Below are 24045 nucleotides of genomic sequence, written 5' to 3'. Positions count from 1 at the left end.
AGAAGGTCCAAAATAGCGTATTTTTACACCTAATTTCTACACCTAATATTTAAAAATACTTTAACATGTATTAGAATTGCTTCGTTTCCATGGTAAAAACTTTGCATTTATGTTTTTATGGGTATCAAATGCTTTGCTCACTTAAGAAGGGGGTGTGTCACATAATTCAGAACTTTTTAATTTCATCTTTCAAGAACAACATTGCAGCCTTGGCTATATTGCAGCAATGTTTAATTATTATGAACACTGGCACAATCTTCCCCTTCTGAAAAGGGAGAATTTTTCTAGCTGGATATCATGAAGCGCAAGTTAGGAAAATATTTTTTTCAGTTTTTTAAATAAAATTATATCAAAATAATAATGTTGGTTTTAAAATTTCCCTATTCTCACTTACAAGACATCAAATCTGAAGTAAAAATATATTAAAATATCCCTGAGTTCAATTGTCATAAACTGGGTTACAGAGGCTTCCCACTTCTTAACACTGTTCACTAGACCAACTAGAGTGCAAGATATTAGCTCCTGAAACCTGCAACACCAATGTTACGCAAAAGCAATGACCAACAAAGCTTTAACGGCAGTAACTTGTGGTTTTGATATGTATGCTTCATGAATAGCCACTAATTAAAATGCGAACCAGTAACTCTTTCTAAACAGTGTATGAGCACATTAGTCAAAGGTGCAATGGAAATAACAGCCCTCGGTGCAAAGATGCCTGAAACAAGCTCATGCCTCCTCTGCATTAGAGATGTTTACAGCTGAAAGTGTTATTTTTATGTCTGTGCTTCAGAGAAGAGTCGCTATCATCTTGACTCCTTGAATTAGCAATTACTATTGGTACACTAAACAAAACAATGTCACCACCTAATAAAACCAGTGTTTTGTTTTCTATTGAAGAGACATATACCAGTTCTCCTACTGACACTGCAGCAAGACGAAGAGGGAGAAACCATCCTTCCCTCCTCCCGTCAAAGGATCAGGCTCTGATCAGAAACACACTAAGTGGAGCACTAATCTAACCAGATACATCAAGTGCTATATGCACCTGTAACAAATGGAGGTGTACACTATTGTCCTAGGAAAAAAAAAAAAATCAACATAGAACTTGGAGCAATAAAAAACCCAATGATTTTTTTGAAAACAAACCCAAAAAAACAGCAATCCCCATGAGCTTGGGGTACAGCCACGTCATGACTGGAGCGTGCTAATAATAGTGCCTGACACAGTAAAAACAGTTATCACATTGCAAAGTCTGAATTATTCCCACAGAACACAACACTTGAAAAATCCTACAGCATTTATTTTTCCAGAGCAGTTTTATAAACATAACCTAGTCATTAGAATATGCAAGTGTACTTTATAAAGTGACCCATGCAATACTTATTACGACTAAATGGCTGTAACACATACATTCTGGCGGGGAAGCATATGCACTTCTGAGACCAGCCCATCTTTGAACCTCTACACTGCAGCTAGTGCTTTGAAGTAGGAAACCATAAATGGAAGTTGTTGCTTTCTTCACTTCACATACAAGATGAAAGGTCCTTACAAAACGCACATAGGATGCCACAACGACAGATCTTACAAGAAAGGCAGTAACACAGAGGAGCTATGGTCCTTGCTACACGGAACTTCATATCTATATTAGCAGCACGGTCCAAAGGGACAACCAACACACCATCCTACCTTGTTGATGCAGCTAAACTCTGCTGCTTTCCACTATGAAATAAAGCCATTTCTTAAGAGGCAGATGGATACTCTCCTCTGCGGAAGTTTGTTTTAAATAAGCTAGCTCAGGGAACAGCAGCATCTTAGCTACAGATGTGCTGGAACGTGCCTCAAAAGTGGGGGTCTCTAAAGGAAGGATTTGAAAAAACACATATAGATTAGAAGAGAGGACGTTCTGGTTTTAAAGATTATTATGCATGAAGACACTCCTGGTTTGGGGGTAACATGGTAGAAAGACAGTTTGTATCCACTGTCAGCTGCTCAATAAAGATCTTAAGTCATCACAGGTGAAGCAGGATGGTGTTTTGTAGGTGGTGAAATAGCCAGAGGGCAAGTAAACAATTTACACTCAACTTCGTTTTCAGCTTTCTGAGAGACATATTATAACTTTTTTTTTTTTTTTTAAATTAAACATTTCACAATTCTTTTCATAGGTAGAGAATTAAGAACTCTGGGCTATGGGGCAAAGCTACTCTAAATCCAGTGGTATTTAACCAGGAATTAGGCAGTAAAGCTTTCCACTTACAAACTTTAAGATCAAGTTATTTAAAGACAAAAAACCAAAATGAAGAATATATAAACTTACATGTAGCTTATTAAAAAAAAAACAACAAAAACAAACTCCACCAAAAAAACCAAGAGAAAAATACTATTCCTGTACCACTGCACAGGAGGTGGTTGTTTCTGTTTTGGTTTGTTTTAAACAAAGCCAAAATCAGAGTAGTATTATTACAGCAAACAGGCTGTGTTACAACCTGTAGAAGGGACCGAAACAACAGTTTACTCAGGTACCAACACCAGTTGCGCAGTACACAAGTTTCTGCATGCTTGGGATCTTCCTCTTCTGAGCAACACCTGAGAAACATACAGAAAAATAATTCCATAACCTTCTGTAACACTAACAATGCATGCTAAAAGAAGATTCCTCTGTGGCACCTATAGTATTCAAACAAATCTGGAGTATTTGAAGATGTCCCTGCTCATTGCAGGGTGGTTGTAGATAACCTTTAAAGGTCCCTCCCAACCCAAACCACTCTATGATTCTATGATTTTGTTTAATACACAACCAACAGCTTCTTCCCGGCTTTTGTTCCATGCATACACCTACATACAATTGGACTTTCCTGACCAGGGGACTACAGTAGCCTACAGCTAACCTTTTATTTAGGTTTGACAGAGATGTACAAGTTTATTCATTTAAAAAATTGAATTTAATTCAAAAATTGGGTTCTTAAAGTTGCCTGGCGAATATTTCTCTTCCAGGAACAAATACCATAGCCTGGGATCTGACTCTTGCTAATTACTGTACCTCTGCACGGATGGTCTACAGGCATACAGCTGTCATGGAGTTCATCTTGTGAAAGCTGACATTCATGTCTCCAGCACCCGGGATGAAGCCTGGATATGCCGTTAGTAAACAAGACAAATATTCTCAGAGTTGACTTGGTAGAAAAGGAAGATCTAGCTCAGGGTGAAGACACTCTTAGCTTAACTGTCTGTATTGGTGAAAATTACAGCAGCTTCAGTTTTTGCATACTATGTGGTTGTGTAGTTATAATGAGCTGTGGTCACAAATCACTGTAACAGAGTATGTGCCTGTAAAATGCTGCACAATTTTCCAATGCAACAGACACTTTTTTTTTTTTTTTTAAGCAGTCTGACAGAGGACAAATACCCTGAAAAAGTATTTTCCATCCTCCACCATCTTTTAACTATACTACTTCCACCAACAGTCTATTTGGAAGCTGATTTTGGCTAGACAGATAAAGCTGCAGGATGGTGCTGTTTACACTTGCCTGTTTTGTTTGGTAGGTTTTGGGGTTATTTTGGTTTTGGGGGTTTTTTTTGGTTGGGTTTTGGGGGTCTTTTGCACATGGGCTAGTATTTCTGCCTGTATTATCTCACTGGCCCCTACAACTAATTCAGAGGGATGCCAAATCGCAAAGACAGAAATCTAAGCTGTGGAGGACTCTACATATATATATAGCAGTTAAAATAGTGCTTTGGATTCAAGAAGACTGACACAAGGCCATTAGCCCTGAAGAGTCTCCATTTACCTTTAAAATCACCTTGTTGGCAACAGAATTATTTAGTGATCAGCCATATCAAGGAAAAGGTATAGCAGGATGTTGACGGGGGTTTTGTGCGTGAAACCACCACGCAGAAAGCATCATCCCTACAGTGAGCCTTGTTTTGATGCTTGCAGGGCATTTATTTATTTATTTTTAAAAAGGTGATGTTCAGGCACCCACTTTTAGTCGTAAATGTGACATAATGGAACATTTTCCTAACTTGGTCTGAGAGGAGGGAGTGTGTGGAATATCAGTTTCTCTGTTAAAGTGGAAACACGTGCATGTGGCAGATGATGATGATCTTTTCCAAATGTCATCGTGCTAGTGTCATACTGTTTAACAGGCAAATAGGTGGCTTCTCTCCTATGTATATCCTATATTCCCCTTCCCACTAAGGAAGTCAGATGTGCAAAACTATCCGGAAGCAAGAGTAGGCTGCTACAGATCACCGAGCTTCCAGCATCTGTATATTTTGTATTTTTATGTCTTATTATTGTTGTAGATAGTTGTATCCACTAGCCCCCCTGGGATAAGGTTTGGCCTATTTTTCAAGAGCAACTTGAAGATTAGGAGGTGGGAACAGATGGTTCTAGTCAAAGCCTTTTAAATCAGTTCCAAAGTGTAAGATTTTCACATACTCCCCATGCTTACCACCCATCAAAAAAAAAAAAAAAAAAAAAAAAAAGAAAATACTTAAAACAAAAAGTGACAGAAAAGGAGAAAAAAAGATGAAGCAGACTAATTTATTCAGTCTGGCTTTTGTACTTTAACTTGCTAAGTTTTAATAAGTAATGAAACACCCTATCTACTACACTTGTACTATTATCATACATTTAGCAGATGACGTGACAAATAGTTGAAATCTTTAGCATTATTAATATAAGGAAAATAGTTCTGATGGCATTCCAAGTAATTCATCTGTGCCACACAATGCAACTAAGTGTTATAACAATGCAGTTCAACATGCATAAAATGTGGTATCTAATAAAAACAATTTAATAAGCAGTTAACAGAGCACTCTCTTCTGCCATCCTATCTCTTAATAATTTCACGCATCTTTCGTATAACAGTTTCCCACACAGTGCTATAAAGAAACAAATGAGGGAAAAGAAAGAACATAAAGGTTAGGAGAGAAAATAAACCTGATTAATAGTCAGAAACAACAGTGCAGATAGTATAGCCTCCAGATTTCATTGCCTGTCAGGCAAACAATTTCTCACTTTAAATACAGCATTTGAGAAATAATTACAATATGTTTCTATGTTAAGAGAAACACAATAATGAGAACCCTGCGGCAGAACTACCATTTTACGAAGATCCTTTAAATCACAGTCATTGACAAAAATAACTATTTCCCTATTGCCTTCTCATTTTCAATCATAATTTCTAAAGCAAAGGTTTTAAAAACCAGTTCTAAATGTTATGTGACAGAATGGGCAAATACATCAATACATGTACTAATAACAAGTTCAGTAAAGGAAACAAAGTGTGGACAGGCCACGATAGACTGTCAGGAAAAAAAAACCCTAGGTACTTAAGTTTCCCCCTATTTATAGGTTATGTTTACAAATAATCACATCTGTGCTTAAGTTTTTAAGGTGCATCCACCTGCATTTCTAGCAAACATTTTTAACTATAATTTTATAACATACTGACAAAAACGATACCTTAAATGAGCAGATTTAATTTAGCAAGTATATAGCTTCAGATTTTATGGAAATCCAATTAGGTTGTACAGATTGCTTTACATAGGCTGAAAGCTAAAGAAAGCAAAAAATAGCACTAATTCATGAATATCAAGAATCTACAACCACCACCACCAATGCTGTGCAAACACCAGTCCAATTAAAGCCAAGAAAAAACACATTAGAAAGCCTAGTCTGAAGTAAGGTGTCTAACAGTGTATTAGTGGAAGTGAATCAAAGTTATATTTCCACTCAACTGCTTCATTTAAATTATGTTCCAACATTACAGCACCATACTGCTCTCCAGAAGAGATGTTATAACCACAGCAAAGCCCACTTAGGGTTTAGAAGATGCATGAAGAAGTAGCCTCTGTGCTGGAAGTCTTGCAGCATACTCGATACAGCACGTAGAGATTAACACACAAATGAACCGAATGGCACCTAAGCAAAGGTCTAGTGACAGCCAGGTTTCCACACACCCGCGTGCACTTTGGGATGTTCTTTTCAAACTCATCGGCATAGTGAATGAAAGCCACTTCAAAAAGTTTAAAAATTATTTGTGAAGTTTTTATTCATAACAACATTTAATTACACTATGGAAAAAGTTCCTCTTCAAATATTAAAGACAAAATGTTCATCCTTCCACACCCCACGCAAACCCAAAAGTGCCTGCCTACTTAAAAAAAAGTCCAACCATAAATTAAAATTTAAGCTTCATTTAATTAAGGTTCAATTGCTTCCTTGCCGTGAAACGTAATTATGTTTTCAATATATTGTTCTTGTGGCCTTTAAATCTTCAAATTATTTACACTCCGTGGCATTAGAAAGCCACATGTTTCGCTTTGTTAACAGTGCAGTTTGTGAACATGTTAACATCTGACAGTAAATATGCATATGTAACATGTCATTAAGAAGGATACCCCTCCTATAAAGATGTTAACATTTGCTTACAGAAGCGAAGCCAACTTTAATCTATACTTGCTGACAGAGAGGATAATATATTGCAGACAATTCTGTTTTATCCATGGGTCTCACTATATTAAAATTTCTTTTGCTTCCCCCTCCCCCCTACTCTTTTGTTTTGTTTTAAAGCAAAACATTCTTGGATTAAAAATATTTCAGCTTTATTAAGGAAACCACAGAATCAATGGAAAAACTGCCCGGTGAATGAGGACAGGTTTTCATGCTAGATAGTGTTACATGTATTTTTCAACCATTAAATTGAAACAACATTACTGTTCTTAGATTACTAAATCTACGCTGACACTATCATAAATTAGTTCTATTGATCAGTTGCATGTCATTATTGTGAAATTTTGATTTCAATATGACTTGATGCTAATCATCAGATTTCGAATTATTTATTTTAAGTTGAAGCATTGGAGAGAAAGTTCAAGTCATTTGCTTTGATTTATTCAGTATAAATAAAGAATACCCTACACTAATATTTATAGAGGAATTCTAGTTCAGTACCTTAACCACAAATGTAAGGCAATGAATTACAAGTAATAAACTACTTACACAATTTAAACAAGGTTAGCAGTACGTGATTCTCAAAAAGCTACCCAAAGTTTTGGTCTTCAACCGACTTGTATGACATCCTTTTAAATCTTAACTAGCATCCAGCTTTTGCAGTCCAACTTTCTAACACTTATTTATCATCTCTGTAAGCTACTTAAAAATAACGCAGCAACAAATATAGTAACACTATAAAATGCAATTACACACTGGAATTTGCAACATTCAGTAATGATACTGCTACATCTAAATGTGACAGGACAAAAAATGCACACCACCTAGAAATACTGAGATCTGAACAAAGTCGAAGTACTAGACACAGAACAGTAACAAAACCCTGCAAGCATGAAATACTCCCAAGCACTCTGGCGAATCCCTTCCAGTGACTTGAGTGGCCTTCAGATCAGACCTCACGACAAGTCAGTCAGTCCCATTTTCTTTCATTAAAATTATTGCAACCAGCTACAGGAAAATCTAGTACGTGAAGAAAATCTGAAAGGTTTTACAGAATTTCTTGTGTAGTAGGTTTGAAAAGAATTCTCATTTATCAGCTATTTACATACCATATTGTTTCAATTAAGTTGTACCTTTCGAAATCTGCAGGAAGAATTATATACTATTTTATTTCAGAAAAAAACTTGCAAGGACTGCTACTATAATTAAAGTTTATACATGGAAGAGATTACAGTATAGAATAGATCAGTATCATAAATAATTAGCATCTCACATTATCCTCTACTCAATGCAATTTTTAGTCTCTATTTTTTCAGTGTAATTGGCATTATAGATAATGTGGCTTTAGTAAACTAACTGAATCTTTTACTAGCTCCATAGACTCAGGTGTGCTGAATGTATGCAATGTTTTTAGAAGCATTTTTTTAGAGCTTTGCAATTAAATTTTACTGCCCAGCTAAATACATAGGTTGCATATGCCTTGTAATTAAAATACATCATTTCTGGAGGATGTTCTTTGCCACAGTGGAGTTTTAGAGACAAATCAAAGGAAAAATATTACACCAATATAAAATTAGAAAAGCTCTACAGAACTCACAGCTTGTTACACAAACACACACAAAGCTTAAAAAAAATTTCAAGTATATTAAGCATATTAAAATCTTTAAAGCAATGCTTCAAACTTCTAGCATCCTTTAATTTGTTTTTACATCCTTGTTTGATGCTGTATTCTTTGTTCTGATGCTATGCCAGTGAAATTGCATCACCATGAAGCAACATTATGCAAGAATGTCTGGCTAAAATTAAAATGCTATTTCTCAGCATCACATAGTTACAGGAAAAATGCAGTTCAGGCATTCACAATGCAATTATGCAAGCCAATATATTCAGTAAATACTTAATGAAAAAATAAGGTAATGGAAAGCTAGTACGGATAGCTGTATAGGAAGATAAACCACCAGACTGCTCCTCTTGTTGCTCTAACTGCACTTTTAGAGTCCGAGTCTATTTGCAAAGATGCTTAATACAGCTCCACTTCAAAAAAAGTCAGAGCGATAAAAACCAATAGAAGTTGAGGAGGAGTTCATGCAATGGCAGACAGCACTGAATTTTTTTAAAAAAGCTTTTACAATCAATTTGCTGTTATGTAAAACATACCTAACTTCTCTGCAAAAGAAGTTGTGTGTTAGGGCACAAACACTCATAAAGATGTTCTCTCTCTCCAGACCCAAGTGTTTCATACAAGCAGGGAATGCTCAGTTGTTCCTAAGTTACAGCTCTTCATCATCTCTGAAGAGAACAGAGAAATTTCCTGAACAACTGTTTTCTGCCTGCTAAAATATAATACAGCAGCATCACAATAAGATTAAACTGCAGCAACACTATTTAAACCAATCTGATTCTTAATTCAGATGGATTATCAATAAATACCAGATGTACACTGTTTACAAAGTAAACAGTCATCTCATTCACAGGAGACACTCAAGTTAAGACGCAATATTCTATACAGATTCCCTCAAGATCATTGCTAGAAACAGAAAAATGAACACAACATCAAGTGATCCTAAACATCCCAAAATGACAACTTATATTTTTTCCTAACTGATGTATTTTTCAACACGGCTAAATTGAACAACTATATCTATTCCCAACATCCACAAAATTTATTGACACTCATGAAGTAGCAAAAAAAAAAAAAATCTCATTGCAGTTCTGGAACTCAAAAAATTATGTTTCATCTTTGATTTCTAAAATGTTCAAGGCAAAATAGAAACTTGTGTCCATGGACTACTGTAACAGTGGAACTAATCCCTGCTGATATAAATGTGCTCTGTCACTCCTGATCACACAGCCGTTCTAAATCATAGGTTCTGTGCGCTTGAACGTGCACGTCTCACTGCAACAGTTCTTTGACAGAAATGTTTTGTGTGCTTTAAGTTATCTCTATGCTGGTTTACGCTCTAAGAAAATAAGCAAAACCATTTTTACCACAGAAAATATTTTATTTCTCTTGTTTTGCAATGCCTGTAAAACATACCAAGTAGCTTTAAGACGCACAGTGCATTTCTTCCACAGATGAAGGAAGTCGAGAGGATACACATACATTTTTAAAGCTGCATAAACCACAAAGCCAAACTTATACAGAACAAAGAACAAATCTAGCGTTACTCAGCAAGAAGACTAGAAACATGCACGCACACATCATACACCCCAGCAGTCCTAATAATCCTAGAGGAAAAAAGAAATACTGCTTTGTTATGCAAATATACCATTTCAAAATTGAGAAAATTAAATGATGTCATTCAAGCTAATATCCTTACCTCAATGGAAAAGAGGCAAGAAACAACAACAACCCTCCCTCCCCACCAACCCCCTCGCAAACATTTATTTCAGTGAGGTTTGGCTTAAATAGGAGTCTGTAGTAGCTAGCCCCAAGAAGAATTACAGAGAGAGTTTTGGAACTGCTTATTTTAAAAAGTTAGCATTTGTTCTGCCAACCTTATTTATCTGAATAATCGATGCAATGCACGTATTATTGTGTATTCACAGATTTTTCATAGATTCCATTTCTAGTGTTTAGAACAGCAACTTAGTAAATGGTTTCTAAAAATATAAAAAACTACTAAATTATTTCTTCCGAGAATTTAATATGTCTCCATGGAAGCGTGTTCAGAGGCACAATTAAAATTTTAAAACATGATATAACAAATTAATTTCAGGCTTAGCAAGAGAAAAAATGGATTAAGATAGCTTCATATTATTACTCATCCAACAAATCACATGCATTTCCTTCATTTAATAGCAGTGCTTTACCAGCGTTCACATAGCAGATATTGCATATAATTGTTATATCAACATTTTTCTTAAAATTGTCACTTTCATTTTAAGACATTAAATAAAAATGAAAAAAACAAAACACATGCAGACCCACTCATCCAGCTGCATGAACAGTAGTTTAACCGTAATGAAAAGCTCCAGAAGTCAGATCTATTATATTAGCACTTTCTATAGTGTATGATGATCAATACTGAAAATCACCTACATTCCCGTAGACCTGCGTTACTCTCTGATCTCAGTAAACTGTAGCAGCTAGCATGAGTTACAATACTTCAAAGTGAATCAGATATGTTTTTCTTTAAATCTGTAAGAAATAAATTACACGGTGGTTTGGTTTTATTACTAGCCTGCTGAAGGGGGTGGATGGGTGACTAAAATATCAAATTTGAGAAAAAAGAATCATCATATACGAAACAAGTTGTTATCAAAATAGAAACCTGTCAGGTATCACCAAGTTGTTGTAACAATTTTTCAGGAAACTGAGTTAAAAAGCATTTGTTTACAGAAAGTAAAACCATAATGAGGTCCATCAGAAATGTAAACAGTAAAGCTAATGCTCAGACAGGATGGTTGCACTCAGAGCTGTAACAGAAATAAAATGTTTTGTAACTTTAAGATAACACCCCATATTGACTTTTCCAGCCTTGACACAATTTCTAGACTACTCTAGTCACATTATAATAATAATTTCTCAAATTCTTTTCTATCCTACTATGGTATCTTAAAATCTGAGGGCTTGAGCAATCATTGACATCAAAGCCTTCAATTCCACCTTTTATTTTGGGATTGTCCTATTACAAAATTTTAGATGCAGATGAGCATACAACAAAATATGTTAATGCCTAGGTGACTGCAGCTATTTTGTAGCCATTAATTTTATACTTAATAAATACTAAGTCAAACACTGTACTACTTTTATTAATCAAACACTTCTAGAGACAGATCTGCAGCTTGACTCATTTTAATAGCAAATCTAATTTTGGGGATCAGAGCAGAACAGACTGCAGCTCTTTTTCTAAAAATGCTGACATTTGAGCAAACCTTACCAAAGAATGCTTGCCTGACTGAGGACTGACATTTCCTTTCTCTAACTCGCTTAACTAAAAAATAGGCATTCTGGCCAACTCCTACAGTACCCCAAGGCAGCTGTATATCACTTTCAGTTGCAACTTGTGAATACTTTCTTTTTCTTTCTGCCTCTTTATTTTGACATGCATATTATGTTAGCTGATTTCAATCATGTTGCATGAGTGGATGACATACCTTAAAAGATTAAGTTTTGCCACCTGGGACTATTCCAGAAATTCAGTACTTTATAGCATCTCATACCCTTCTTCATCCTCTATGCGCCCGCATTATCAATAGTAGCTTTCTTTCCTATTTAATGCCTAACGACAAGTTGTTCAAGGCTGCAGCTGATACAAGTCAGCTTGAAGTGTCATTCCCTTCTCATTCCCATTACAGGATGGAGCTGCTCCATTGTGTACAACGCTCTGCTGCCATCTATTTGACACAAGAAATACAACGCTGCAAATGCCGCAACTGGTTTTGCCTTCCCTTTCCCCCAGCTTTCTTTTCCCCTGCAGCAGCTGTTAGAAGAAAACTAGCAGGGAAGTTTTTGATCACTCCTTCCTGCTCACGCCCAGATGCAGAAGTCACTTCAGCAATTACTTTTGCACTTAAAAATAGCTACAATTACAGCAGAGATTTGGTTATTGAAAATAAAAATAGAATTATATAATAAATGACTCTTCTCTAAAAAGGGAATCCAATTTAACAGCCTTCTTCCATTTATAACTTCAAACAAGAGGCCAGTTCTAAAGTTTGCTTTAAAGCAATTAGTTTAAAATTTGTAATTTAATTACGTAGCAACGGAGCTAACCAAGGGCTGGGTTTCAACAGCTATCCACACCTAACTGGGGCCGTGGCATTGAACGAGCAGGGATTCGCCAGCCGTCCCCCTTCACTACACCAGACCTAGAATTCAGAAGTCAGTTAGGAAGTCATATTACGGAGCCTTAAAGCAGAAACCACACACAAAGCATGAGACGAAGGAGGTGGTGCTTTATCCGTCATCGGGGTCACAAAGATAAACACCACTTCATTCATCACAGCGTTCAGCGTGCTTTGTATGCAACTGCACAACACAGGAACAGCGGCTAAAAAAAAAGTCCCTAACTTGCATTTGTAAAACATCATGCAAGAGACACCCACTGAAGCTGCAAAAAAAACTCCAAAGGAATCTATAATCTTCAGTTACAGATCCATGACAGCGTACATTCTGCTCTTTCTTTAATTACCAAGCCATATGGAAAAGTCCTGTTTCAGGGCTCAGTCTGGTCCTTTTCACATCCCTGATTAAGTACTCAAATACTTCTTTTTTTTTTACATGGTTGCTTTCCCAATACACTTAAGTAACATATTGGTAGTAATGTGTTTCAGCATTTACCCTGGAAAAGATCCATAAGAAAAAACAACAAAATGAAAGATTAAAAAAAGCAAAAACGCAGCAAGTTATTCACACAAACTATAAATAAGGTCACTGTGATCCAAAAAGCATATGAACTCTTGTATATTTTTCTATAGAGGGGGATAAAATACCCTACCTCAGAGCAAGGATAGGGAGAAAAGCAGGGGATTTGTTGAGGGAGGGAGGGAGGGGGCAGGTAAGGAGAATGAGAGAGATGGAATAGGAGGGGCACAGAGGCAATACCAGCCTGCAGCAGAAGTCACAAGAGGTCTTCTGTGGTATTAAAACATACCCATAAACATAATACCTTCATTTTCTCATTGGTATTGACATAAATAGTGCTTGGTTTGTTAATGCTTGTATTTGCTAATACATACTAGTACCACTGAGTGCGTTATTCCATTGTTCTTTTTATGTATTCATAACATTTGCAGCCATAATACACATATTTAACTATTAAAGTTAATCTGTTTAATAAAATTAATAGTTGCACTAAGTTCCTTAGTAACACTTGGTTCTAAATCTATTTCGTCTGACAATACAAGCTGCAATTACAAAGATTGTGTAAAATTGCCATATATATTTAGTAGACCAAGTGAAGAGACATACAAAATTCCAGTTGCTAGCTATTACTAGAATTACCTTTCTTTCTAGGCCACACACAAAATCTGTTTGAACAGATACTACAAGTATTATATTAAAAAAATTGCCCAGCAGAATTCAAGTATAAAACTACTGCAAACCTGATTGCTTGAAAGGAATTTGATTACTTAAAGAGTTTAAGCTACACACAGCAGAACAACACATATAAGCATTTCAAAGAAACACTCGAGAGGCTTATTCTGCCCTCTGGTGCGCTCCATCCCACAAGGACACACAGCATCCTGCACAAAGCCCAGGAAAGCATTTGAGCAACTCCAACAGCTAAAGGGTGTGCTCAGCTACATTAAGACTGTTCAGCACCTTACAGGATCATACCCTGGATGATACTAGCACAAGCAAAAGCAGTAAAGCATTCTGCAGGACAGAAGGTAGCCCAGCTAATTTTTATTCCGTTGTATTTATGGCAGAGACCCTAATTGCCCTGCCTAAGGACCAAGACGCCATCACGTAAACCACTGGGCAACTACCGAACTTGCTGGTTTACGGAACAATTTTCTAGTGAGGTTGTGTTCATGAGGCTGGTGTAACGAGCTGCCACCACCAGTAAACAGATGACAGGAGATGGATATGTACCCAAGCACACCACAGAACATGGTACCACAGGCCTGTGCAGGGATCCTACGCTAATCAGAGGTACCCCGGGGCAGTAGGTTCTATACTTATAGTCCTATTATAGCACAAATCAGGTTTGGAAACTCACTTTTTGGCTAATAAAATGAACTGCCATACGTGCTAAATTAGAAGTAATTTGATATCATCTTGAGACAATAAAATATTCTATAAAGCATAACTATAAAATTCTCTAACTCCATAAAATTAAGGTCTGTTAGGCTTATTTTTGCATATGAAAAAGTCTTACTACATGTCTACAACAGTGCTGTTAACATTCTTTACAATTAACTAGACTAGATATTGTTACGCTGAACAGCCAAACTGCTTGTTTTATACAACACATAAAAAAAATCCATTAATTTTCTCAGAAGCTGTGAGCTTCTGTGACATTCAAAAGTCTAAAACCTATGCAATAATATAACAGCACAACAACGCATACTGAATGATAAGAACCACGAGGTACAGTACATAAAAAATTTATTATGCAAGCTGTAACACACAATTCTAAGCCTTGTTACTAATGCAACAGTAGAAAAGCTTTACAATTAATTCCTTGAATTATTTAGCCTGCAGTTTCATATAAGCAATTTTGTATCAAATTAAAAAACCCAGCTTCCGCCATGAGGAAGCATTGCAGGATTGGAACCAAACGGGGTAATAAGTACACGGTTCGCAAATAAGCACATAAGTAGCATTGTTAAGATTACTGATTGGTATTTATGTGTGATAAAAAAAAATCCACCTTACAAACTAGAGGGGAACATTCCTGTTTAACACATGGACTACAATACCAAAACAGCACAGAAGAACTATTTTCATAACTAATCTACCAAATAGGCAATGGCAGCAATCACTATAAGCTATTTTACTTCAGTGTTGCTGAGATGGTTAAAGCTAAGCCAAACCAAATCAAATGGTTTTCAAATAAGGATCTTAATAGAGACCTCTTCTGTAAGGAAGGCACATTCCCCAACCTGGCTATTGAATCACACGAGAACAGGCCCTGAAAGGGTCCCAGAACTCAACAATCAGGAGACTTCAGTTCTCAATCCTGACTTAGTTCTGGGCTAAGTTATTTAAGCTTGTGCCTTGACTTTCCTCACAGCTAAGTACTTACTAGATACACACAGTGGAAGTACCTTCTTCATATGGGACTGCCTCAGAGTGACACCATCCTCTCCTACACAGACCTTCTCATAGATGATTGAACGCCTCCATAAGGGGAAAACATTATGAACATCCAATTCTTACAGTCAAGGAAGAACTGGTCAGGGCAGCTGTAGTGACAGCAATCATGAGATGGTAGAGTTCCGAGATCCTGAGAGAAGCGAGCAAGACAAAAAAGCAGAATCACAATCCTGGGCTTCAAGAGAGCAGACTTTTGCCTGTTCAGGGACCTGTTTGGTAGAGTGCCATGGGATACAGCCCTGGAGAAAAGACGAGTCCACAAGAGCTGGCTGATTTTCAAAGACTCCTCCTGCAAGCTTAAGAATGGTCCATCCTGACAAGTATGAAATGAAGCAAAGGTGGCAGGAGGCCTGCATGATGAATAAGGAGCTCCTGACCCAAGCATGAAAAGGAAATGATAAGAGGTGGAAGCATGGACAGCAACCCAGGAGGAATACAAAGAAACCATTCAAGTAGGCAGGTATAGAGATAGGAAAACCAAACCCATCTGGATTTGAATGTGGTAAGGGACATGAAGGGCAGCAAGAAGAGCTTCTACAGGTCTATCAGCAGCAAAAAGACAATGAGTGAAAACGTGGGCCTGCTGCTGAACAGGGCAGGCAACCTGGTGACAAAGGACACTGAAAAGGCTGAGGTATCCCACACCTTCTTCACTAGTAAGGCTGACGTTAAGAAATCATAGGTCCCTGAGACCCATGAGAAAGTCTAGAGCAATGAAAACTTACCCATGGTAGCAGATGATCAGGGGAACATTTATACAAACTGGACACACACCATGAGACCTGGTGGGATGCATCCACAAGTGCTGAAGGAGTTGGCTGATGCCATTGCAAAGCGACTCCGGAAAGGTCATGGCAAGATTCCTGACAACTAGAAGAAAGGAGATGTCACTGCTATCTTCAAGCAGGAGGATCCAGGGAACTACAGGGTGGTCAGCTTCACCTTGATCCCTGGGAAGGTGATGGGACAACTAATCTGGGAAATCATTTCCAAATGTACGAAGGACAAAAAGGTGATTGGGAGAAGTCAGACATAGATTTACGAAGGTGAAATCATGCCTGACCAACCTGATAGACTTCTATGATGAGATGACTGGGTTGGTGAGTGAAGGAAGAGTAGGCTAGATAAGTGGACAGTGAGGTGGATTGAAAACTGGCTGAACTGCTGGGCTCAGCATTGTGATCAGTGGCACAAAGTCCAGCTGGAGTCCAGTCACTAATTGTGTACCCTAAGGGAACACAATGACCTTGACAATGGGACAGAGTGCATTCTCAGCAAGTCTGCAGGTGATACCAAATTGGGAGGAGTGGTTGATAATGCCAGACGGGTATACTGTCCTTCAGAGGGACCTCGACAGGCTGGAGAAATGGGCAGAAGGGATTTTCACAAAGTTCAACAAATGGAAGTGCAAAGTCCTGCAACTCCAAAGGAATAACCCCATGTACCAGTACATACTGGGGGTGACCAGCTGGGAAGGAGCTTGGCAGAAAAGGGCCTGGGGGTCCTGCTGGACACCAAGTTGACCATGAGGCAGGAAAGGCGGCCAACAGCATCTTCAGCTGCATTAGGATAAGTGTCACCAGAAGGTCAAGGGAAGTGATCTTTTGCCTCTACAGTACTAAGTGGTAAGACCACTGTGAATTCTGGGCTCCCAGTACAGATATAATGGACATGCAAAGGGCCACAAAGAGCTGAAGGATTGGAACATCTGTCATAGGAGGAGAGGCTGACAGCTGGATTTGTTTAGCCTGAAGAAGGCTCAGAGGTGGATCTGACTGATGTGTATAAAAATACCTGATGGGTGGCGGGAAGAGTAAAGATGGCCGAGACAGACTCTTCTCAGTGGTATCCAGTGACAGGAGGTGAGGCAACGGGCACCAACTGGAATACAGGAAATGCCATCCAATAATACGAAAAGGTCTGCGGTGGCAGGTGTTGGTTTTTTACTGCGAGGGTGATAGAACTATACAGGTGAGGGAACAGGTTGCTCAAGGAGTTTTTGGAGTCTCCATCCTACTTAAAACTTGACTGGACAAGGTCCTTTGCAACCTGCTCTTGCTGACTCTGCTTTGAGTAAGGGGGTTGGACTAGACAGTCTCTAGAGGTCCCTTCCAACCTTCAACCATTCTGTGATTCTGTAAAATTATACAATGTAAACTTTTGCTTGTATACTTCAAGTTTCCTCTCCCAGCAGCAATCCCACTTTCCCACCACCCAGCATGCAAGCTGTAACTTCAGGATGCAGAGACACAGGTGGGCACATGTTTTTACCTAAGTTAGAATTTTCCTCCATGGGCTCTGAAGACCTTGTTGCTGCTACTTTTTTTTTTTTTTTTTTCCATCTTCCCTGCTGCCACTTCACCCTCCATGAAGCATGAAAACAGACATAGTCACATTAACAGACATGGGATTGAAATCAGTTAGTAGTTCATAACATGTTTGGTTCACAGCAATTAAGGATCAATGTTTGATGCAGATACAAAAAAAACCCAAAATAATCAGCAATTAATAAGTTCTTTAATTTTGCCAGCATGGGGAAAGAGGAAACTAAAGGCCTCCCAAGACTGAGTGCCTTCTCTTTGGACAGCACATAAATATAGAAGGAAAATGGAGGAGCTAGAGATAAAGCTGAATTCAATATACAAGTATAAAGAGAACCTTATTGAAGTGAGGGGTTATATGCTAAAAAGCCCCTTGATTTTTACATTTCACCTTTCAGCTAACAGTGGTAGGGTTTGCTCCTTAAAATTAATTCCTGTGTGACTCCAAGCTCCCCTATATCTGCAAGGACTTAAAACTACATAGAACCTTAATATCCCCTAAACTAAAGAACAAAAAAACCCTGTATGCATCTTGCAAGGTAAAAAAACACCTGAGCATTTACTGGCTTTTTTAAATGTAGTTACACACAAGTAAGTTTTTACTCTTCAATAATATGTCCGTGTTGCATATGTAAGGGACAGCTATCACAGAAAAGTCAACGCATTACTTTCGTACCTCATACAACACATTCGCTATAAAATTTCTGGCAACAAATGCCTACAGCATGTAGGCAAAATAACCTTCTACTACCCAAGACAATTTAAAGAAGTAAACTAAGCAATTGGGGCTATCTGCACTACAGCCAAATTGGGCTACACTATTTAATATGTGACTACAAGGATAGCAATAGCCATAAAACTGGAGCCATTTCTTCAGTCCTATGTTTAACTGCTCAGTGCAACAAGTTTCAAGTGCTGAAAGCAAGAGAACTTTTACTAAGGTCACACTGCCTTTTTGCTTCAGAAATTTGTAGAAAAATATTTACCAGCTTCACCAGTTCAATACAACTCAAAAAAAAAATCTTACAGCACAGTCAAATACTGATGAGATCACTTGTCCTTCAGAAAAAAAGTTGCATACACATAGATATGAACTTGCATCAACTGAAACACTGTGCAAGAAGAGATATATCATTTTAGCCAACCTAGCATTTGGAGAATTGATTTTCAAGACATTCAACAGAGGGATATGAGTATAGAGTTATGGATAACAGAATTTAGATTAAGCCATCTGCATGTTACCTATACACAATAATAGATTATTGGTTAGAATCAATATACTGTAAACAATCACTCCCATGAAACCTAATTAAATGAAAACAAATCACAGTCAGCACACCGGATTCCCAAAGCACTGACAGCCAAAGCAGCAGGACATATAAAGACTGGATAGAGAAAATGAGGCTAAGCTGTTTACTTAGTAACTATGAAGTGAATGTGCTACTGTTTTCTGAACATCCAATGGAGAAGCTACAGTGCTGAGAGCTAATCCCCATTTCTCACCAAAACAGACAGGAATGCACACTGGTTAATTTGTTCCTACTTGATGATATCATTCTGTTAAGTTTACTGTTTTTAATAAGGAGCAAGTTTCAGTCTTCTCTCACTTTCTCCCATGTACAAGATCAGATCAGCCTCTCAGTGACCTACTTTATGAGTCATAGTCCTCACTATTTATGATTCAGAAAAACGTCTTCTCTGACAGTATTTCCCAGACTACTGTGGGTTCATTCCAAGAACCAATTTCATCTTCATTGGTTTCCTACAGGAAACCAGACCAACTTCCTATTATTTTATTTTCCTTCATTTCAGCATGGCTCACATAAACTAACTGGAAGTGAGAGTGATAGAAAACTTCATTCTGCATAAACACAAGCCAACATAAACACCACCAAAAAATACTGAAGACGTCACTGGTTCAAAGTCACCAGAACGTGAAGCAAGCTAAGATTAGAAGTTCTTTTCCCTCCTTCCCCAAACATGATGCACACAGGCAAAACCAGTAAGTTTACATAGCCAAAGTTTAATGGTAAGAGCTGTTCAGGTCTCTGGTGAAGACATTCACCCCTTTCCTTGCGACGCAGCACTACTTGCCAGGGTCAAGTTACTCATCTTCAACAAGTCCTTTTTGTTTCAGTTTCTGTAATTTGATTTTTCCAACCAAAACCCCAGAAATGTTATAATAGCGCAAGTAGTAGCAAAGCTGTTTTCTCTATTTGTAGGTCAATCTTTCAAAGAATACCACCTGCATGAAAACTGGTATAGGCGAAGCCTTTCTAGAAGTGACACACTCAGATACACATATTGATTTTAATGCAAACAGAATAATGTGGTTCTAAGCGCTGTTTGGCCTAACAATGCTGCATAACTTCACTAGGACTGAGCAGCAGCAAACTCTCCAGCAAAAGTTGTTTCGCATGGTAGAAAAATCAGATTTTTAAACCTGTGGATTTTGTTGATAATGACAACTTAACCTCACTTAATCTGACATCGTCATATATATTCAGTAGCAAGACTCATGCAGTAATTCAGCACCACAAACACAACTACCTTGACTGAAGGCAGTGTTTACCTGTCAAAGTTAGCAGTTGTCAGAACAGCTATAAATGCTGCAGCCTAAATGAATCAAAGCAGTATAACACCACCAACGCACAGTCACAATTCTCGGTGCTAAAAGCTACTCACCTTGACATGGCTCTGAGCTCCCAGGTTGTATATCTCAGTGGGTTTGACTTCATTAATGATCTTCACCAGGCAGGTGCTGTCCGTGAGATCACCATAGTGCAGCTTCATGTCTTCAGAGTTTAAGAACACAGAGTTAATACACTTTAGTCCAGAACAATATGGCATTCTTCGTCCAAATCCTATTCCAGGTTTAAAATCCAAGTAAACATTTATTGGAAAAAGTTAAGAGATCACCGACTGAACAAGGTTGTGCTTCAGTTTTTTCCCTGCTTTAAGCACAAAATATAATTCCCTGCAGGAGTAATGAATACCGTTTCAGATTCTCTTTTCAATAATCTGATTTACCTAGCAACATTTATAGCATTTGTTTAATAGTTTACACTTCATTAACCCAGGTTGTATAAGCTAGATCAATGTCATACACAGAATTTCAGCCACAAAAAAAGCACGTTATTTTAGTTTAGGCTTCCAATCTTTCACTCACAAATGTTTTTAATAACTTCTTAAGCATACATAAATAGCATTCTCCTCCTTCCCAAAACGTTGCACATATTTAAGTTCCTCATTGCAAATATAATTTCACAACACAACAAAAATGTCTAAGGTACCTGTACAAGATGAACATTTAGGTAACATTACAGTACAACCCACTGCATTTATTACTATTATTTTTCCATGTAAAAAAATATAGATACACACTGGAAAGGAATTTCAGAGAACATTGTCAATAAAACATGCTTCATGATATTACACACCAAAATCTCAAATGTGGTTAGATACATCAGTCACACAGCTGTTGTTGCCCTTTCCTGACTGAGTTACTTTCTAATTTGTGTGTGAAAAAGTAGGTAAGAGCATGAGACCAACTCCTGTCAAAATTAAAAGAGCAGGCTGCAATGTCTTATCAACCTGTCCTTGGTTTCAGACCCTGACCTGTCAAGAAATTATTCCAAAAGTGAACTTCATTCTGATAAAACAGGTCTCATTTTCCTCTTATTTTAAGATCAAACCACCACACTGCTATTCACATATCTATTCAACAAAAAGAAAAATCTTGTTATAACTATTGATAAATTGGCTGTTTACATTTACTTGCCATATCTATGCAGATTTTCATTCGATGTTTTTGACCTTAATAAATTTATGTTTATATTGGCCTATCTTCAGGAAAAAGAAGAAATTCCTATTTCACTACAGTTTAAAGGTCTTCCCATTTGATAACAGCCACCACTTTTTTGGGGCTATATCATCTACAGATATAATCAACATGATTTTTTTTTTCCTTTTTTTTTTTAATCCTGAAACCAAGAAACACAAAGTTTATTACAAGAGACTACCATATGAATCCACGGTACATTTTTTTTTAAATGCTGTAGAGATACGTGAACTTTGTTTTTATTTAAGCTGGTTTGGGGGGGGTTATGGTTTGTTTGTTTGTTTTAACAGTTTAAGGCAGCAAAGAAGTAAACAAATCATGCAGTTCTCAGGTGTTCAGCTTTGCATATTCCTATTTAACAGGTACTTGACGCTTTTCAGGTTGATAAAGTGATACAGCCCAGCAGGTCACAGTATATTCTTGAAATCTGCTTTTATATCCACATTGCTTGAGAAGGATGGTTCTGAAGAGACTTCAAGACCCACTTGAAGCTATAGCTAAGAGGTAAGGGAATGGTAATGCAACTTTTTTTAAAAGGAAGAGATAGCTGTGATTAAATATGACGGCTGGCAAGCAGGTTATGACCCTTCTTGTGCACAGACATCAATTATCCGTGGTGTGGGCTGCCTTCATTCCTGCCACCAGTTCTATACAGGCTGCGCTGGACCACCACCACATTTCCACTTGTACAGAATGCAACTGTTCTGCTTCCCAAATGAAATTCAATACATGAAACCAGTTCTGCCTGCGGGCCAGAGCATGCACAAGATCCCAAATGGTTATAGGATAGATCTATCTAGATATCAGTGTTCACCTGCAGTCCTCAAAACTGTCGGTACCCAGACCACCTGAACAACTGTGACATTTTTCTTGCAACACTGAATAGAGACCAAGAGCAAGCACTACCTAACCAATTTCTCTGATGGCAATTACCACATTTTTCAGGACAACTCTGTGGACTGATGGGAGCAGGGAAGAACCCAAATGCACTACCCTTTCTGTACCAGAAACGAAAGCTTCCCCTAGGCACCAGGCAGCCCTCTTCTTCCTCTGCTTACCTTGGCTGGAAGTTAAACAAAATCTCCCTGCCAGGTGAACCAGCCTTTCGGAGAGGACGGAGCAGAGGACAGTGTTACAAGAAGAGGCCCAGGGAGCAGCAGCAGCTCTGTAGGAGCCTTAGGGTGTGAAAGAACAACTGGTTCCTTTCCAGCCTAAGCAGCAGCTCGGCAGGAAAGAGGTGCCACAGCCAGGCTCCCTCTTCCTACACCAAACACATCCAGTTCTGCCACCATCCCCAGGCCAGAGAGCAGTCTCAGAGCTTCCCAGGGGAAGGTGGGCTGCCAGCTGGGCTGAGCCAAGCATCAGAGATACCCTCCCACCATTACCTTAGATTTAAAGCTCTCAAAGGGGAATGCCCATTTTGGTCTACCATCAAGTCTTCAAAGCTTCTTGTCCAAATGGGTTTTTTTTGGTTTTGGGTTTTTTGGGGTTTTGTTTGGTGGGGTTTTTCTTGGTTTTTTTTTTGAAGGGGAGCAGAGCATGAGGCTTTGTTCATTTTCTGACCCATGAAAAAGAGGTCTTTCAGGATTAATAGGCTAAGTGGAAAGAGTTACTAGCAATGAGGTTTATTTGGTGCAAAGATTTATAAACACAGATCAAGTGCCAAAACCTTTGGGGTTTGGTAGTATTATCCAATCTAAAAACCTCCTTAGCAAGCAACAGCTGGAGGGCTCACTTCAGGAAACACCTTGTTTTCCTTCTTGTTCTCCCTAATTTTTTTTTGTATAAAGAGGTTCACTGTCTATGAAGATCATCATCTTGCAACATGTAATCAATTCCTCATGGGAAGAACACATAGGGCAAAGACAAAATTACGGTTTGCTCACATCAACAACTATTGCTTCTTTGCTTCCTCCAGTACTGCCTGGAAACCCATTGTTTCCAAACAGTTTCCATAGAGCAGCCTTTCCTGAGATTCCAAGTCCAATTCCTCCTCCTCCTCCCATTCATATGGCTGCATTCCTCAGTTAAAGGAAAATAAGATAAGTGGGGAAAAACATTTAAGGTCTGCTTTCTTTTTGCTTTCTTCCATCCCTTTCCTTAAATGTGCATATACATATTTATCACAATCTACATTGTCTTCTCAAATCACTTTTCATATTCACAAGGTGGTCCTCACAATGCACAGGTTACCGTTTGATTTTTTTTGCTTGATTTTACCTTGTGAGCCATGAACGTAAGTCATAGGAAACACAGTTCTTACATTGTCCTTGACGGAAGCACAGGTTTCAGTATTCTTCATGAAGATATTTTATTCAATTTTATCCTTCTTTGTCAGATATTTTAAGGAGCAATGTACAGTAAATAGCAACTATTCACAGCAAATACCACTGAAGACATGTCAGAAATTAAATATTTTTTAAAAATTACAAGCAAAGATCAAGTGAAATCTAAAAGTTGCATTATAAATTACAATTTGATAAAAACAGGCTCTGTTTAACCATGGTGGGAAGCAGACTTCAAAAGACATGAGATTTATTTACAGCATGGAGATATTTAGTGTTAACAATACCTTAAATTGGACTATTTAGGACAGTGTCAGTCTGCACAACGCTACAAAATATGCACAGCGTAGAGAACTATATGCTTGTTGAAA

The 24045-nt window shown here is 37.9% G+C and overlaps 1 protein-coding gene across 1 annotated transcript in view; it reads right to left on the bottom strand.

Moving 5' to 3' along the window:
* GMDS (GDP-mannose 4,6-dehydratase) overlaps positions 1-24045 on the bottom strand; it is a 430504-nt gene that overhangs the window by 331380 nt on the left and 75079 nt on the right. Inside the window, exon 4 of the mRNA XM_030041899.2 lies at positions 20234-20343. Within this exon, the coding sequence (XP_029897759.1) occupies positions 20234-20343 (110 nt within the window). The remainder of the gene's footprint in view (positions 1-20233; positions 20344-24045) is intronic.

The sequence above is a fragment of the Aquila chrysaetos genome, chromosome 18, assembly GCF_900496995.4.
Source record: "Aquila chrysaetos chrysaetos chromosome 18, bAquChr1.4, whole genome shotgun sequence".
NCBI classification, from domain to species: domain Eukaryota; kingdom Metazoa; phylum Chordata; class Aves; order Accipitriformes; family Accipitridae; genus Aquila; species Aquila chrysaetos.
This window is presented reverse-complemented; position numbering and strand designations above follow the sequence as displayed.